The sequence below is a fragment of the Lacerta agilis genome, chromosome 2 (assembly GCF_009819535.1).
Source record: "Lacerta agilis isolate rLacAgi1 chromosome 2, rLacAgi1.pri, whole genome shotgun sequence".
Lineage (NCBI taxonomy): Eukaryota > Metazoa > Chordata > Lepidosauria > Squamata > Lacertidae > Lacerta > Lacerta agilis.
Window position 1 is genome coordinate 115,079,435 of NC_046313.1, and position 19,071 is coordinate 115,098,505.

Consider the following 19,071-nt stretch of genomic DNA (forward strand, 5'->3'; position numbering starts at 1 on the left):
GAAGGTAAACGGTGTTTCCGTGCGCTGCTCTGGTTCGCCAGAAGCGGCTTAGTCATGCTGGCCACATGACCAGGAAGCTGTACGCCGGCTCCCTCGGCCAGTAAAGCGAGATGAGCGCCGCAACCCCAGAGTCGTCTGGTCAGGGGTCCCTTTACCTACTGTCTAGAGACTCGACTTAGCCTGTCCTGTGGAACTGAGTGGCTGAAAACTAGAGAGGCTGTCAGAATTGAATCTGAGCATTGGTGGACTTTAGGCCTTCAGATTTCAGCAATGCCCTGTGCAAGGCTAAAATTTGGCGTAAACCCCTCCCTTTCCTTCCCCAGCATCGTTTCGGTGCCCTTGCAGGGCAGCAGCCTGGTTACTCAATCCTAAAACCGTCTCTGATTTGAGACTGATCTGGAAGCTGACTAGTGTGCATCAGAGGGTGAAAGGCACATCATCCTTGCCATTGATCCTATAACAGCCAGGAAGGGCACTATTTCCACTTAGAACATTTGTTTGCTTAAATTTGTATACGGCCCCTCCTCCTCTCCTCCTCTGCATCGCCGGGGGTTGGGCTAGATGACCCTCGGGTCCCTTCCACCCTTCCAGGTCGACGATACCAGGATTCTCTCTCGCAAACTTGCAGAGCCAGATGCCATCTCTCCCGGGGACTCCAAAGGCGGGCAGAGCCTCAGTGGCGCCCCCTGGAGGCTGCACCCGGGGGTCAAATTCCCAGCCAAACCCTCTTCGTTGGGCTGGGCTGGGCTGGCTGGGGTGGGGCCGCCTCCTGAGGGCGCCCATAAGAGGTCCGGGCGCGCAGCCGGGCGCGGCAGGTGGGGCGCGATGGCGCTGCGCGACTGGCTTCTCGGGGCGCTGCCTTCCGCGGATCCCGGGGCTTGGATCGTGCTGCTTGGGGTGCTGCTGCTCTCGTGGCTGGCGCTGCGCCCCCTGCGGCTTTTGCGCGCTCCGGACGAGGTGGGATACGCGGGCGAAGCCGGGTGCAGCCGCGCAGAGGCGGCCCGGCGAGCGCGCAGGAGCCGGCGGCTCGGGCAGCTGCCGCCCGTCTACCCCAACGGCTGGTTCCGCCTGCTGGATTCGGCGCAGCTGGCCCGCGGAGAGGTGCGCAACGTGGCTGCTCTGGGTAAGTGGGGTTCCGGAGCATGGGCAGATTGCGGGGCGGGCAGCTTGGAAGTGCTGAGAGCGCACCGGAATCCTGTTGCCAAGCGCGCGGCATAGCGCGCTGTTGGCAAGCCCTGCCTCGGGATTCCACCCCATGGAAAGGAATCCAGGGTGTCCCCACGAGGGTCGGTCGTAGCTTTGTCTCTGAAAGTTGGCTTGCTAGCTGCGGGGAAATCTTTCTCCCTTTCTTTTCCACGAGTCCTCTACCGCGAGTCAGGAATGCTGCCGGCTATAAAATCCCGGAATGATTGACAGCGAAGGGAGCCCGGGGTCATCTAGTCCAGCCCCCCTGCAAGGCAGGAATCTCAGCTCAAGAATCGCTGACAACCTCTGTTGAATAAAATAAAATAAAATAAACCCACTCCAATTACACCCAGAAAAGACCACAGTCAATAGAATCTTTCTTCTGAGACACCTGTGAGAATATATACTACGGGAAGCACATTTTGCAAAATGCTTTTTATTCCTGCATTGCAGGGGGCTGGGCTAGACCAGTGTTTTTCAATCACTATTCCGTGGCACACTAGTGTGCCATGAGATGTTGCCTGGTGTGCCGTGGGAAAAATTGAAAAATTCAAGAGAATTACTTTATATATAGTCAATATAGGCACAGAGTTATTTTTTTTTAAACATTTTCTAATGGTGGTGTGCCTCGTGATTTTTTTCATGAAACAAGTGTGCCTTTGCCCAAAAAAGGTTGAAAAACACTGGGCTAGACGACCCTCTGGGGTTGCTAGGCGTGACTTTGGTGTGTTTGTATGTGGCAACTTGAATCCTGGAAATCTTAAATTCTGCTCCGTCTGCAAAGGTGGGCAACCAAGATGACCAAGGGTCAGGAAACCAAGCCTTAGGTGGGAGCTGGGTATGTTTAACCTGCAAAAGAGGAGACCTGAGAGGAGATAAGATAGCCATCTTCAAATATCTCAAGGGCTGTCACACGGAAGAATGGAGCAAGATTGTTTCCTCCTGCTCCGGAGGGTAGGACTCGAACCCATGGCTTCAAGTTACAAGGAAGAAGATTCCAACTAAACATCAGGAGGAGCTTTCTGATAGTAAGAGCTGTTCGGCAGTGAGAGGTTGTGGGCTCTCCTTCCTTGAAGGTTTTTAAGCAGAGGTTAGATGGCCATCTGTCAGGGGTGCCTTAGCTGAGTTTATTCCTGCATTGCAGAGGGTTGGACTAGATGACCCTTGGTGTCCCTTCCAATTTTACTGTTCCATGTCTTTCCCTTTCTCCTCCGCCACCCTTCTCACTGCCAGCACTTTGCAGATGTGTTTGGCAGAAAAGGCAAATCGGTGGATGCTGACAGGCAGCACTCAGAGGCCAACAAAATGCATACCCCCATTTAGTTTTTGTCTTCTGTACTGCAGGTTTTGGTACCCTCCTGCAACTGAAACTGTTCTGAACAATCCCTGTCTACACAGGAAACTCAAATCCAGTCTCAGACTGTTTTAGAAACTTATCATAGAATCCTAGAGTTGGAAGAGACCACAAGGGCCATCCAGTCCAACCCCCTGCCAAGCAGGAAACACCATCAAAGCATTCCTGACAGATGGCTGTCAAGCCTCCTCTTAAAGACCTCCAAAGAAGGAGACTCCACCACACTCCTGGGCAGCAAATTCCACTGCCGAACAGCTCTCACTGTCAGGAAGTTCTTCCTAATGTTTAGGTGGAATCTTCTTTCTTGTAGTTTGAATCCATTGCCTCCCAGCCCAAAAGAGCTGCCCTTTTTTGTTTTAAAGAGTCAGAATGTAGGTTAGAGGGGGGAACTTGGAGGGCAGGAGGGTGGTGGCAGCTGCTGGGAGGGGTGTTACTGCTCCTGCCGTTCCCTGCTAAGCTCTGCCCGAACCCCATCGCCAGTACTAGAAATTCCCCAGGTGCCAATTACGTTTTGTGACTGGCGCAGGTCCAATTGCAACCACACGGAGAACTTTGGATGCTAGGCTGGCGACTGACATCTCCATCTGGATGGGCCCTCCAGCTTTCTTAAGCAGCTCAGCAGAAGAGCTTATTATTCACTGCATTTAGACCCCACCTTTTTCTCCAAAGAGTACATGGTTCACCCCCCCTCCTCAGTTAATCCCTACAACGACCCTGCGAGGTAGGTGAAGAGGCTGCGACTGACTCCAAGGTCACCCAGTTTGCTTCAGGACGGGGTGGAGGAATTTGAACCCTGATCTCCCAGCTCCTCATCCGACACTCTAACCACTACACCCCACTGCCTTCCTAGAGTCCTTCTGCTACGGGGCAGCTCTATACATTCAGTAGGTCAATAAATATAGGCAAAGCAATGTGACCTGAAATATTTTCCTCGAAGCTTAAATTTGTTTCATTCCGGATTGTTTTATTTGACATTTAAATGTGTTGTCAGCTGCTTGGAGATTTTTTTTTCCTTTAAAATATAAAGCAGTGTAGAAATGCAATGAATAATAACACTAATAATAATATATTTCACTGCAAAAAAAAAATCTGTTGTGGCGATTGCAACCTAGGTTTAAGGTGCTATTTAAGCTTATATATCTGAGTTTCTAATACTGGATCATAATCATAAATTTCATTGGTAGGAAAAAAATGATGCCCAGGTACTCTGTTGTGGCAACTGCAACCTAGGTTTAAGGTGCCATTTGGTGCCAGCTTATAGTTCTGAATTTCTAGCACTGCCCATCGCCAAACTACCACATTTTTTTTTCAATTTGCGTACAGCAATGTTCAAAACTCCCATTGTCCTAGGCGCATTTTGCGACAGGGAATTTCATTAGCGTGAGCAGTTTCTGAGATCTGGGCGCAGTAGTGCGCCTAAGATTTCAGATAAAACTGCGGAGTGGAAGGAAAGGGGGACCTTTTTCTGCCTCCCCACTTCCAGCTACTCTCTGAAGACTGGAGAAGAGACCCTCTTAAGAAGATTAGGGGATGTGGACAGGGGAAGGACCAGACCGTGTGAAAAATGAACACAATATTTTAGCTGCAGTTCATTCATTTTCAGCTTTGTGTTCTTGTTATACAAAAACTGTGTCTAGAAATTCCGTTGATGCACCCATAACCTCGGTTTAAGGTGCCATCCCGCTCCTCGCTTTCACATCTCAGTTTCTAACACTGGCGTACAGGGTGGCAGAACCTGGGTGCCCCTTGGTGTCTCCTGGCACCCAATGCCAACCCCTTTCTCTGCCTATCTTGGAGCGGCCCATCCGGCATCAATAGGAGTATAGCATCTAGATCAAGGGAAGTAATTGTACCACTGTATTCCGCTCTGGTCAGACCTCACCTGGAATACTGTGTCCAGTTCTGGGCACCACAGTTCAAGAAGGATACTGACAAGCTGGAACGTGTCCAGAGGAGGGCAACCAAAATGGTCAAAGGCCTGGAAACGATGCCTTATGAGGAACGGCTTAGGGAGCTGGGTATGTTTAGCCTGGAGAAGAGAAGGTTAAGGGGTGATATGATAGCCATGTTCAAATATATAAAAGGATGTCATATGGAGGAGGGTGAAAGGTTGTTTTCTGCTGCTCCAGAGAAGCGGACACGGGGCAATGGATTCAAACTACAAGAAAGAAGATTCCACCTAAACATTAGGAAGAACTTCCTGACAGTAAGAGCTGTTTGACAGTGGAATTTGCTACCATGGACTGTGGTGGAGTCTCCTTCTTTGGAGGTCTTTAAGCGGAGGCTTGACAGCCATCTGTCAGGAATGCTTTGGTGGTGTTTCCTGCTTGGCAGGGGGTTGGACTGGATGGCCCTTGTGGTCTCTTCCAACTCTAGGATTCTATGATTCTTTCCCCGCTGTTCTCTTCGTTGCTCCTTGTTGCAGAAACTCGCCATGCCACTTGCCTACACAGAGCTCCGCGTCTTCTGCATCCCACTTGGTGGCCTTGGAGATGTTTGGGAAGCTCAAAGCTTGCCAAGTCGTCTCGTTGCCAGAGCTTCTTTCGCCGGCTCACCCACGATTGCCGGCGATTCGACATACACCCTTTAATCAAACCAGGAACAAAGGAAACCGTCTGCCTTTTGCGGCGAGCTATTCTATGAGTTGTTTGCAATAACTGGGTTGCAGTGTTGTCAGAAGCCTTTATGGCCTCAATTTCCATTTGGCCGTTCTCGAAAGGGTGTGTGTGTGTGTGTGTTTGTTTGTGTGCCTACCGCAAAGCTGAGCAAGCCTTCAGAAAGCGACTATTTGACTTTCCAAAGACATCTGAAGGCAGCCCTGTACAGGGAAGTTTTTAACGGTTGGTGTTTTATTGTGTTTTAAATATTTTCATGGGGTGCCGCCCAGAGTGGCTAGGGCAACCCAGTCAGATGGGAAGCATATAAATAAAATAATAATAATAATTAAACTTCTTTTTGGCGAACCACCAGCTCTTAGAAGAAGTAATTTGCATACCAGTTTACGGATCACATATCCTACCTTGGTAAGTGTTAAAAAAAACAGGCCCAGTAAGGTAGGCCTGATATTGCAGCCAGCAGTAGGCATAGTTAGAAACCGAGGTACATCAGCTAATTGCCAAATTCCTGCATTGCTGGGGGTTGGGCTAGATGACCCTTGGGTCCCTTCCAACTCTATGATAATTTCACCTTAAACTTGGCTTGCGGTCGCCATCACAAAATGTGTAAGGATAATAATAATATTTATTATTTATACCACGCCCATCTGGCTGGATTTCCCCAGCCACTCTGGGTGGCTTCCAACAAAAATCAAAATACATTAAAATATCGCACATTAAAAGCTTCCCTAAACAGGGCTGCCTTCAGATGTCCTCTAAATGTCTGGTAGTTGTCTGACATCTAAAGGGAGAGAGTTCCACAGAGCGGGCGCCACTACCGAGAAGGCCCTCTGCCTGGTTCCCTGTAGCTTTGCTTCTTGCAGTGAGGGAACCGCCAGAAGGCCCTCAGCGCTGGACCTCAGTGTCCGGGCAGAACGATGGGGGTGGAGACGCTCCTTCAGGTATACAGGACCAAGGCCGTTTAGGGCTTTAAAGGTCAGCACCAACACTTTGAATTGTGCTCGGAAACGTACTGGGAGCCAATGGAGATCTCTCAGGACCGGTGTTATATGGTCCCGGCGGCCACTCCCAGTTACCAGTCTCGTTGCCGCATTCTGGATTAATTACAGTTTCCGGGTCACCTTCAAAGGTAGCCCCACGTAGAGCGCATTGCAGTAGTCCAAGCGGGAGATAACTAGAGCATGCACCACTCTGGCGAGAGTCGAGACAGTCTGCGGGCAGGTAGGGTCTCAGCCTGCGTACCAGATGGAGCTGATAAACAGCTGCCCTGGAAACAGAATTAGCCTGTGCCTCCATGGACAGCTGTGAGTCCAAAATGACTCCCAGGCTGCGCACCTGGTCCTTCAGGGGCACAGTTACCCCATTCAGGACCAGGGCATCCTCCACACCCGCCCTCCTCCTGTCCCCCAAAAACAGTACTTCTGTCTTGTCAGGATTCAACCTCAATCCGTTAGCCGCCATCCATCCTCCAACCGCCTCCAGGCACTCACACAGGACCTTCACGGCCTTCACTGGTTCAGAATTAAAAGAGAGGTAGAGCTGGGTATCATCCGCATACTGATGAACACCCAGCCCAAACCCCCTGATGATCTCTCCCAGCGGCTTCATATAGATGTTAAAAAGCATGGGGGAGAGGATGGAACCCTGAGGCACCCCACAAGTGAGGGCCCAGGGGTCTGAACACTCATCCCCCACCACCACTTTCTGGACACGGCCCAGGAAGAAGGAGCGGAACCACTGTATAACAGTGCCCCCAGCTCCCAATCCCTCTAGACGGTCCAGAAGGATGTTATGGTCGATTGTATCAAATGCCGCTGAGAGATCCAGCAGAACCAGGAAACAGCTCTCACTTTTGTCCCTAGCCTGCCGGAGATCATCAACCAGCGCGACCAAGGCAGTTTCAGTCCCATGATGAGGCCTGAATCCCGACTGGATTCTTTTTGCCGTGACATTTCTTATGTTTTTAAGGAAAAATCTCCAACACGTTCAAACATCCAATCCAGAACCACCCAGAAGCTTCCTGGAAAATATTTCAGATCCTTCTCGAAGGGATATTTGCTTTCCTCGTCTTTATGGCCCGACTTAATTGAGGAAGGCAGTGAGGTGTAGTGGCTAGAGGGTCGGACCAGAACCTGGGAGATCTGGGTTGAAGTCCCCACTCGGTTATGAAGCTCATTGGGTGACGCTGGAGTCAGTCGCTGCCTGTTCGCCTGCCCTGCAGGGTCGTTGTAGGGATTAACTAAGCAGGGAGGTTTTCCTGGGGGGGGGGGAGGTAGGCTATAAATGTCATAAACAAGCTCTTTTGCTTATCTGCTTAAGAAAGCTGGAGGGACCAACCAGATAAGATGTCCGTCGCTAATCTGGCATCCGGAGATCTCCACGTGGGAATGTGGTCCTTAGGGAATCTCGCCTCAGCAAGGAAGGTCAAGTCTACACCAGCTCTCAGTTGGATATGTGCAAAGTCTTCTCATACAATCAAAAGAATAAGGACCCTAGGAGTCCTGTAGTCCAGGCATAAGCAACCTTCGGCCCTCCAAACGTTTTGGCCTACAACTCCCATGATCCCTAGCTAACAGGACCAGTGGTCAGGGATGATGAGAATTGTAGTCCTAAACATCTGGAGGGCTGAAGGTTGCCTATGCCTGTTCTAGTCCAACCCCCTGCAAAGCACGAATCTTTTTCCTGAGCTGGGACTCGAACCCACAACGCTGGCAATAAGAGTCTCATGTTCTATTGACTGAGCTATCTCGGTGTCCCACTTTCTTCCAGGCCTTTTCGAGCAAAGCTGAGTTTGGCAGGTCTCTGGCGCTCTCTGTATTGTATTCCGTGTAACTATAGAATTGGAAGGGGACCTCGAGGGTCCTCTAGTCTAACCCCATTCGAGGCAGGAGTGTGCTGCTGTCCTTTACGGGGATCGAACCTGCAACCTTGGCAGACTCTCTCTCTTTTTTTTGTTTTTTGGCTGCCTTCTCCACAGAGCAGGCAGCTCCTGGCTGTCTCACCGAAGCGGAGACATTCCCAAAGGATTCAGAACGAACCTTTCTCCAGTCCCCAGCCAGCGCGGCAGAGCCGGAAAAACGGGTTGTGGAAGTGTGCAGCATGTCAGAGGCAGACCTCGCCACCCTGCCTTGTTCGGCTTTGCAATTGAAGAATTGTTGATCTGGAAGGGATCCCCAGGAACACCTAGTCCAGGGGTCAGCAACCTTTTTCAGCTGTGGGCCGGTCCACCGTCCCTCATACCATGTGGTGGGCTAGACTATAATTTTTTTTGGGGGGGGGTGAACGAATTCCTATGCCCCACAAATAACCCAGAGATGCATTTTAAATAAAAGCACACATTCTACTCATGTAAAAACACGCTGATTCACGGACCGTCCGCGGGCCGGATTGAGAAGGCGATTATTGGGCCGCATCTGGCCCATGGGCCTTAGGTTGCCTACCCCTGATCTAGTCCAACCCCCTTGAGGCAGGACTTTTTTACCCAATGAGGGGCTTGAACCCATGACCTAGAAGAGCCCATCGCAATAAGGAAGAAAGGGTGGGTGTTTAGGGGCTGTGGCCGAAAGCCGAGCCCAGTCATCTTCATTAAGGTGTTACCCAGAAATGTTGACTCTCCTACAAATCGATGTTCTAGTTGTGTGCTAGCATGGGAACATTGTGGGCCACCCCACAAATGGGGTAAACCAGGGTGACCTGTTGACACCCAAACAGCCAACTTTGTCTGATGACGGACTCCAAACTGATGCCAAAGTTTTGGGCTCGTTTTGCGCCACTCCCAGACTGAGCAATCGACACTCGAACTGGAAGCTAATATGAAAGAAAGGATGAGAGTTTAGCTAAGGCCGCAGGTTCGATCCCCGTAAAGGATAGCTGCATCTTCCTGCACTGCAGGGGGGGGGTGGACTGGATGACCCTCAGATCCCTTCCAAGCCTGCTGTTTTCATAGAACCCTAGAATGGTTAAGTTGGAAGGGACCCCCCCAGGTGGGGCTCGAACCCACAACCCAGAGATTAAAAGTCTTGAGAGTCCCATGGACTGCAAGAAGATCAAACCTATCCATTCTCAAAGAAATCAGCCCTGAGTGCTCACTAGAAGGACAGAAGTTGAGGCTCCAGTACTTTGGCCACCTCATGAGAAGAGAAGACTCCCTTGAAAAGACCCTGATGTTGGGAAAGATGGAGGGCACAAGGAGAAGGGGACGACAGAGGATGAGATGGTTGGACAGTGTTCTTCGTGACCCCATGGACCAGAGCACGCCAGGCACGCCTATCCTTCACTGCCTCCCGCAGTTTGGCCAAACTCATGTTAGTAGCTTCGAGAACACTGTCTAACCATCTCATCCTCTGTCGTCCCCTTCTCCTTGTGCCCTCCATCTTTCCCAACATCAGGGTCTTTTCTAGGGAGTCTTCTCTTCTCATGAGGTGGCCAAAGTACTGGAGCCTCAACTTCAGGATCTGTCCTTCCAGTGAGCACTCAGGGCCGATTTCTTTAAGAATGGATAGGTTTGATCTTCTTGCAGTCCATCGGACTCTCAAGAGTCTCCTCCAGCACCATAATTCAAAAGCATCAATTCTTCGGCGATCAGTCTTCTTTATGGTCCAGCTCTCACTTAGTGCCAGCGCCTCCTGTCAGGAGTTTGGGTTTAACCTTCGACGCCTCTCTTTCCATGGAGGCGCAGGTTGCAGCCACAGCAAAGGTGGCATTTTTCCATCTCCGCCGTATCAGGCAGTTGGCCCCCTACCTCTCTCGCCCAGATCAGGCCACAGTGATCCATGCGACGGTCACCTCCAGACTTGATTATTGTAACTCGCTCTACGCGGGGCTGCCCCTGAAGCTGACCCAGAAACTCCAGCGGGTGCAGAATGCCGCGGCGAGGCTCCTCACGGGGTCTTTGCCGCGGGACCACATTCATCCAGTGCTCTACCAGCTGCACTGGCTCCCGGTGGAGTACAGGGTCAGGTTTAAGGTGCTGGTTTTGACCTTTAAACCCCTATGCGGCTTAGGACCCTCGTACCTAAGGGACCGCCTCTCCTGGTATGTCCCAGGTAGGACCTTAAGGTCCTCAAATAATAATCTTTTGGAGGTCCCGAGCAACAAAGATGCTAGGTTGGCCTCAACTAGGGCCAGGGCCTTCTCAGTATTGGCACCGACTTGGTGGAACAGCCTATCACAAGAGACCAGGGCCCTGCGGGACTTGGCATCTTTCCACAGGGCCTGCAAGACGGAGCTGTTCCACCTGGCCTTTGGGTTGGTTTCTGTTTGATATTTATGCTTCATTCTTTTATTGGTGGGCTATTTGGAAATGAGACTGCAGTTTTAATTTAGAATTTTTAAATTTGTATTTTAATCTGTATTTTAAATTGATTGGTTTTTATGCTTTTGCTGTGATTTTAATTAGTGTTAGCCGCCCTGAGCCCGGTTTTTGGCTGGGAAGGGCGGGGTATAAATAAAAATTTATTATTATTATTATTATTATTATTATTATTATTATTATTATTATTATTACATTTCTGACCCACGTGGGTCCCTCGTTGGGCTGAAGATTCCTGCGTTGCAGGGGGGTTGGGCTAGATGACCCACAGGGTCCCTTTCAACTCAACAGCTCCAGGATTCTCAAAAAGCAGCCGCTTTTTGCATCAAGCGGTTCTGCTTTGGGTTGACTGAGATGCAGCAGTTAAAAGAAAGAAAGAAAACGGGGCGATCTGTCGTGGAAGAACTCTGCGAAAGAAGGTCGCTGGGGTGACCCCGGCCTTGTTGCTGTTTGCGAAGGGGACCCCACCGCAGGCGGGACTTCGGACCACCCCGGAACATCAGTCCGCCACTGCCCATACTGAGCTCCTGGCTGCCCCACCCCAGCAGAGGCATTCTCAACGGCTTTTGCTTGACCCTTCCTCCAGTTCCTCGCCCCGTGCGGCAGAGCCAGAAAAGCAGGTTGATGAAGCGAGCAGCGTGCCAAAGGCAGGCCGCATGCCCCCCCCGCCCTGTTCAGCCTTGGAATTGTCAAGTTGGAAGGGATCCCCTAGGGTCATCTAGTCCAACCCCTTGCAAGGCAGGAATCTTCTGCCCAACGCAAGGCTCGAACCCACAACTCTTGAGACAACAACAAACTTTATTTATTTGCATAGCCCACAGGCCGTTGCATCAGAAAGACACATATTACAGATACTGATAAAAACCATATATATAACCAATAAAATGAGCTGAATCGGGATTCGGCACAATTAAAACAAAAATAAATGAGATCTTAATTATGAGGGGGCACTGTTATTCAGCTGAACAACTCTTGAGATTCAGAGTCTCCTGCTCTTCCGACTGAGATATTTCGTAGAATCCTATAATTATCGAGTTGGGAGCGATCCCGAGAGTCATCTAGTCTAATCCCATGGAAGGCCATATGGGCCTTGACAGCAAGGTAAATTGATACCTGGGGGCAAAAAATTTTTGTCAACCCCCCCCCCCCGAGGCATGTGAAGGTCAGGTGGTACCCGGTGCGGAAAATTTCTTGTCAACTCCCCCATTGATCCCCCCCCCGCAAAAATGGTTTTACGTTTTTTCATATTTTCTTACAAAGGAATAATAACAAGTAATAATAATAATAAACTTTTATTTATATCCCGCCCTCCAGGCCAAAGTCGGGCTCAGGGTGGCTAACATCAGATACATAACATTGGTATAAAATCAAACAATAATTAAATTACCTCCTAAAAACATCTCAAATCAAATTAAAGTCTAATTAGACGGCTTTCCACAGGGTTAGGGTTGGGAACAGTAAGTGCTCCACTGAACTGAAATTTCAGCCTTCACGACACAGGAAAACAGCCAAGTAAACAGCTATTTTGGTGGAGGAGGGTCAAGATATTAACCGATATGCATGAAATTTCATATATAGCTATATACTCCCTAGTATAGTAAGATAAGACCTTCGGAGCAGGCATTAAAAAAAAACAAAATTCAAAAAAATTGTTCCTTGATAATTTGTCACCCCCTCCATTATGTAATCTGGGGCGGCCCGCCCCCTTGCTACGCCCCTGGGCCTCAATTATTCTCTCTTCTGTCTTTCCAAGGAATATATTCATGTCTGGAGAGCTTCCTAGCCAGCTCATTTTTTAAAAGAGAATTTAAGCGCTCTTTGGCAGAGCGGCCAACTTACCACGTTGCTCCGCCTTGTCAGCATCTGCGCTGCTGACACTCAAAACTTTGGGTTTGTCAGAAAGTACACCACCAAAAAGGAATCAATTTGAGTCGGGCTACTCCAGTGGCATCAATCAGACCCGGGTTGTTGTTTTTTTCAAGCAACGTGGCTTTGAGCCCCATATTGGGCAAAAGATTCCTGGCTTGCAGGGGGTTGGACTAGATGACCCTCAGGGTCCCCTCCAACCCGAAAATTCTGGGATTCTGTGAGCAAGATTTGACACGAGGTCTGCGCAGTGGGAAAAGAGGCTGTCCCAAAGTGCTGATAAGCCCTTCTGGCTCCTTTGCTTGCCCCCCATGGATGAGGCTGGGCCGAGGGCAGTGGCTTCTGATGGGAAAACTTCCCCCGGTTGACCTTGAGAAATGAGTTTCCTGCAGTCCAGTTTAGGTGGCCGTTTTGCTCCTAGCCGCATCTTCACACTGCTTGTAAATCCACCACAAGCTCCAAATGTCCCTATTTCCCAGGGACGTCCCTGATTTAGAGAAACCGTCCCAGTTTCTGATTTTATCCCACTTTTCCTTCAGACGTCCCTATTTTCACTGGAAAAATGTTGGAGGGTACGGAGTTATCCGACTCCCGAATCGTCTGAAGGTGCAGTCATACCTTGGTTTCCGAACAGCTTAGTTCTCGAACGTTTTGGCTCCCAAACGCCGCAAACCCGGAAGTGACTGTTCCGGTTTGCAAACTGTTTTTGGAAGCCAAACATCCGACAGGGCTTCCACAGCTTCCGACTGGTCCGCATCCAATCAGAAGCTGCGCTTTGGTTTCTGAGCATTTCGGAAGTCGGACGGACTTCCAGAACGGATTCAGTTCAACTTCCAAGGTATGATTGTATGGGGAAGTTTTTTTTTTTTAAATGCTTAATGTTTTATTGTGTTTTTATGTATGTTGGAAGCTGCCCAGAATGGCTGAGGCAACCCAGTAAGATATGTTGTGTATTAATACGTAATATAATTATCATTATGGAACAGGAAGTCCCTATTTTCATTGGAGAAATACTGGAGGGTATGAGACATCACCTTGCCAACAACACCTTGCCTTATAGTTAAAGCTATGGTTTTCCCAGTAGTAATGTACGGAAGTGAGAGCTGGACCATCAAGAAGGCTGATCGCCGAAGAATTGATGCTTTTGAATTATGGTGCTGGAGGAGACTCTTGAGAGTCCCATGGACTGCAAGAAGATCAAGCCTATCCATTCTTAAGGAAATCAGCCCTGAGTGCTCACTGGAAGGACAGATCCTGAAGTTGAGGCTCCAGGACTTTGGCCACCTCATGAGAAGAGAAGACTCCCTAGAAAAGACCCTGATGTTGGGAAAGATGGAGGGCACAAGGACAAGGGGACGACAGAGGATGAGATGGTTGGACAGTGTTCTTGAAGCAACTGGCATGAGTTTGGCCAAAATGCGAGAGGCGGTGAAGGATAGACGTGCCTGGCGTGCTCTGGTCCAGGGGGTCACGAAGTGTCGGACACGACTGAAAGACTGGACAACAACAACAACAACAATGAGATATTTCAACTGTGTGCCGTGGCACCCTGGGGTGCCCTGAAGGATGGCCACGGGCAACACTGGCCTCTGTCCCTCTTTCTTTCCTTCCTTCCCTCCTCTGATGCCCTCGATTCTCTGCCTCCCACAGGCTTGCACAACTGTTGGTTGCAACAGCCCTGGCTACAAGCTCTGCAGGCGAATGGTGCCTCTGGGCTGGCCAGGGGGGTGCTGGGTGCCAGGAGCTGAGGCGGCCTCGGTAAGCAAGCAAGCGGGCGAGGGAGCCCTGCCAGCCAGCCTGCCAGCCCTTGCTTTTGGGAACGAACAGACAAGTGGGAGGCCGGCCAGGCAGGAAGGAAGACTCTGTGCTGGCCTTTCTTGTGCTTGCTGTGTGCAAGGCCTGCCTGGGAGCTGAGTGCCCGCAGCTGAAGGGAAGCCTTTGTGCCACGCAGGCCTGGCAACGCCCGCTGCTGCCACCCCAGGTGCTGGCCTCACATTCACCTTTGGCCAGTCTCTGTTGGGCCCCTAAGGCTGGGGGCATCCCCTTTCCAGGCTCCTGTGGGGCAGTGTGAGGAGGCACCTCTCTTTGGGGCAGGGGGACAGCTCAGGGACCAGGGCGGCAGCAGCGGCTGCTCAGAGGACTCCCAGAGAGAGCCAGTGTGGTGTAGTGGTTAAGAGCGGTAGACTCATAATCTGGTGAACCGGGTTCGCGTCTCCGCTCCTCCACATGCAGCTGCTGGGTGACCTTGGGCTAGTCACACTTCTCTGAAGTCTCTCAGCCCCACTCACCTCACAGTGTGTTTGTTGTGGGGGAGGAAGGGAAAGAAGAATGTTAGCCGCTTTGAGACTCCTTCGGGTAGTGAAAAGCGGGATATCAAATCCAAACTCTTCTTCTTCCCAAGGAGAGGGGAGGGGAGAGGAGGCTGAGGGAACAAGGGAGGGGGTTCGAAAAGGGCGAGGGGCTGCCGGCTCTGCAGGCAAGGGGGGATATAACTGGACTCAGGGGAGCTGCAGAAAGAATGTAGTTGGTCAAGAGAGCCATGGACCCCCCCCCCCCCCAAAAAAATCAGAAAACAGCCAAAGAAGAAGAGTGAGGACTCAAAAGTTTGAAAACCTCTGGCATTTAATCATTGAGTTAGAAGGGACTGTGAGGGGGTGACACCTTGATAAAATATGGGGGGAGGCCCACATCATTGATCACATGATGCAGTGCGCACACAAACACCGTTTGAATGGCAATGCTTATAAAATGGGGGGCCGGTCCCCTAAAATATTTGATTATGAGGGCCAAAGCATAGTTGGCTCCTATGTTGAGGGTCATCTATTCTCAGGCAGGAAGAGGCAGCTGCCCTATAGGGGATCAATCCTGCAACCTTGGTGCTGTCAGCACCGCACTCTAACCAACCCGAGCTCTCCGGCATCGTAGAAGCCCAGAATCGTCAAGTTGGAAGGGACCCCAGGGGGTCATCTAGCCCCACCCCCTGCAAGGCACAACAGATGTTTTACTAATTTGGGGAAAGTTTACTAATTTTACAATTAAATTTACAATATCGGATTTTTATTTATTTATTTTTTTAAGCTGAATCTGCAGCTCGTACCCAAACTCATTTGTGCGCTCTGGAGAAGCTATGCATCTCTGCACGATTGTGGGCTCCCCGGAGGCATCGGGCCGGCTACTCTTGCCGTTTTTGAGCGTTTGTTTAGATTTTTATGCCGTATGAAGCACAGCAGGAACAGACCATTAGAAATGTGGCAGGCGAGAATTCTAGAACATTCTAGAATGTTCTTATAGAACATTACAGGTTGCCAGATTCCTGATTTCAGTTCTTTCATATAAAAGACTTCATGGAATGCTTCATGACTATTAAAAATCTAGTAAACTCTATGTTCCATCTTTATCTTTAAGGCCATAATACGGTACATCTGGAGATTGTAAGTAATGCGAAGGAGATATGCGTTGAAATATTTTAGTTGATATTTCAGAATGTAAAATGCTGTTTTATTTATTGATTGTTTTACCTTGTGGGCTTATAGCCGAATAAGTATATCTATCATTAGAAATGTGGAGGTTAGAAGGGAACCTAAGGGTCATCTAGCCCACCCCCCCGCAACGCAGGAATCTTTTGCCCGACATGAGCCTTGAATCCACGACCCTGAGATTAAGAGCCTCATGCTCAGTTGGTGAGAGTGTGGTGCTGATAACTCCAAGGTTGCGAGTTTGATCCCCGTATGGGACACCTGCGTATTCCCACCTTGCAGGGGGTGGGACTAGATGATCCTTGGGGGTCCTTCCAACCATTCTATGAGTCTATATCTAGCCACGGAGCATAGCAGACTTTGCTTTTTATTCTCTGCTTCTCCGCTGTGCGGACAGGATGGGCTCCGTTTGGCCCCATCCGGACAGTCACTCCTCTTCTCAGAGCTGGATAAAACTTGCAGACATTGGTTTGGGTCCTACCCTCCAGAGCAGGAGAAAACCCGCTGCATTTTGCCCTAGATAATACTGTCCAACCGCGAAGTGCGTCTTATCATACGCCTGGTGTCACACACTCAAAGTGGATGCGAGATTTTTCCACGCCTGGTTTTTGCAACAGCCTCTTTTTTGTTTAAATCGGGCATTTACCCAAATTACGGCTTTAGGCTTAAATCCTGTTTTCGTCATTCCGGGACTCTTCTCCTTAAGTCACCCCTTTCAAACAGCTGAATCGCGGAATCATGGAGCTGGAAGGGATCCCAAGGGTCATCCAGCCCCACCCCCTGCGATGCAGGAATCTCAACTAAAGCATCAGATGGCCATCCGAGGAACGAGAGTCCACCACCTCCCGAGGGGAGAACGTTCCACGGTCAAACTGCCCTTACTGGCAGAAAACTCTTTCTGATGTTTAGCCAGAATCTCCTTTTTTGCAACTTGAATCAATTTGTTTGGGTCCTACCCTCCAGAGCAGGAGAAAACAAGCTTGTTTCATCTTCCATGTGACAGCCCTTGAGATATTTGAAGATGCCGATCTTATATCCTCTTTTCCAGGATAAACATACCCAGCTCCCTCCTAACGCTTAGTCTCCAGACCCTCGAGCATCTTGGTTGCCCTCCTCTACACATCTTGCAGCTTGCCAATGTCTGGTTGCCCAGAAGTGAACACAGTATTCCAGGTTTGGTCTGAATACAGTGGGACTGTTACTTCCCTGGATCTGGACACTAGATGCAGCCTAGAATAGTGTTAGCTTTTTTTGTTTGTTTGTTTGCTGCCGCATCACGCTGTTGACTCATGATAAGCTTGTGGGTCACTGAGACCCCTAGATCCTTTTCACATGAACCACCAAAATAGAGGACAGAGCTGAGTGCAACCATTCTCCCCTCTTGGGGGCTTTTAAACAGAGGTTGGGTGGCATCCAGGTGGAATTTTGAAATGTCTGGGAAAACCTGGGAACACGGCAGCCCAATTTTCCTATAAAATGGGTAAAAATGTCATTTTAGCCCCCTCCCCAACTTTGCCCAACCTTCGTGTCTGGATTTTCACTTTATGAAATAGGGCAACCTTCGACCTAGGGATACTGACAAGCTGGAACGTGTCCAGAGGAGGGCAACCAAAATGGTCAAAGGCCTGGAAACGATGCCTTATGAGGAACGGCTTAGGGAGCTGGGTATGTTTAGCCTGGAGAAGAGAAGGTTAAGGGGTGATATGATAGCCATGTTCAAATATATAAAAGGATGTCATATAGAGGAGGGAGAAAGGTTGTTTTCTGCTGCTCCAGAGAAGCGGACATGGAGCAATGGATTCAAACTACAAGAAAGAAGATTCCACCTAACCATTAGGAAGAACTTATTGACAGTGAGAGCTGTCCGACAGTGGAATTTGCTGCCAAGGAGTGTGGTGGAGTCTCCTTCTTTGGAGGTCTTTAAGCGGAGGCTTGACAGCCATCTGTCAGGAATGCTTTGATGGTGTTTCCTGCTTGGCAGGGGGTTGGACTGGATGGCCCCTGTGGTCTTTTCCAACTCTATGATTCTATGATTCTATGATTCTCTTTGGGCTTCCCCCACTCAGTTGAGAATCAAATCCTTCACAGTGTTGGAAATGTAAGGAAAGTGTCGGTAACTTTTATCATATGTGGTGGGAGTGTAAGAAGGTGAGGGCATATTGGGACATGATATATCATGAGTTGAGAAAAATGTTGAAATATAATTTTGCTAAAAAAAAACTGAAGCCTTTTTACTAGGTATTATAGGTACAGACATTGAAAAACAGGACATTAAACTTTTCCAATACGTAGTGACTGCAGCTAGGATTTTGCTAGCACAAAGGTGGAAACAAGAAGAAATACCGACAAAAGAAGACTGGACAGTGAAATTAATGGAATATGCAGAACTGGACAAAACGACGGGAAGAATCCGGGAACAGCAGGACCAGAAATTCATCAAAGACGGGTTAAAGTTTACGAACTATTTGAGAAACAATTCGCAGTTGAATACGCTAATAGGACTTCAAGAAGCTTTGTAGTTCATGTGTAGAAATATTATTGTAATTATGGTAGATAGAGTGAGTAAGAGATTTATGATAATGTAAGCAATGGTAGATCAAAGAAGTATAATATTAAGATATAATTCTGAATGCCATGTGGAAGGTCTGAGGGAAGTCACGGCTATGATAGCCAAAATTGGAAAAAGAATGTGAATGTATATTTTATTTTTTGTGGTAATGTAGTATAAAATAATAAAAAATTATTTTTTTTAAAAAAAAGAGAGAATCAATCCTTCACCCCAGCTGAGGGAGGAGCCAGCCTTAGCTCCCTGGGCCTCATCCTGCCTTCTCTCTTTGCCTCCGGCAGGGGAGCAGTTTGCCGTCTTCCGGAACTCGGATGGGAAAGCTTGTGTGGTGGACGCCTATTGCCCTCACCTGGGTGCCAACCTCGGTGTCGGAGGCCAGGTGGTGGGCAGCTGCATTGAGTGCCCGTTCCAACGGCTGGCAGTTCGATGGAGAGAGCGGCAAGGTGGTCAGTATCCCGTACACCGAGAAAGGTGAGCTGCCTTTGCCCATCTCATTCAGAGGCGTAGGGAGGTCAGGTGGTACCCGGTGCGAAAAATTTCTTGTCACCCCCCCCTCCTCCATTGATTCCCCCTCCCCCTTGCAAAAATGGTTTTACATTATTTCATATTTTGCTTACAAAGGAATAATAACAAGTATAATAATAATAAAACTTATTTATATCCCGCCCTCCCCGGCCGAAGTCGGGCTCAGGGTGGCT

General features: G+C 49.3%; 1 protein-coding gene across 1 annotated transcript in view; it reads left to right on the forward strand.

The window, feature by feature from the left end:
- Positions 1-801: 801 nt before the first annotated feature.
- LOC117042753 (cholesterol 7-desaturase-like) overlaps positions 802-19,071 on the forward strand; it is a 28,710-nt gene continuing 10,440 nt past the window's right edge. Inside the window, 3 exon segments of the mRNA XM_033142388.1 lie at positions 802-1,123; positions 18,655-18,782; positions 18,784-18,844. Coding sequence (XP_032998279.1) covers positions 826-1,123; positions 18,655-18,782; positions 18,784-18,844 — 487 coding nt within the window. The 5' untranslated portion in view covers positions 802-825.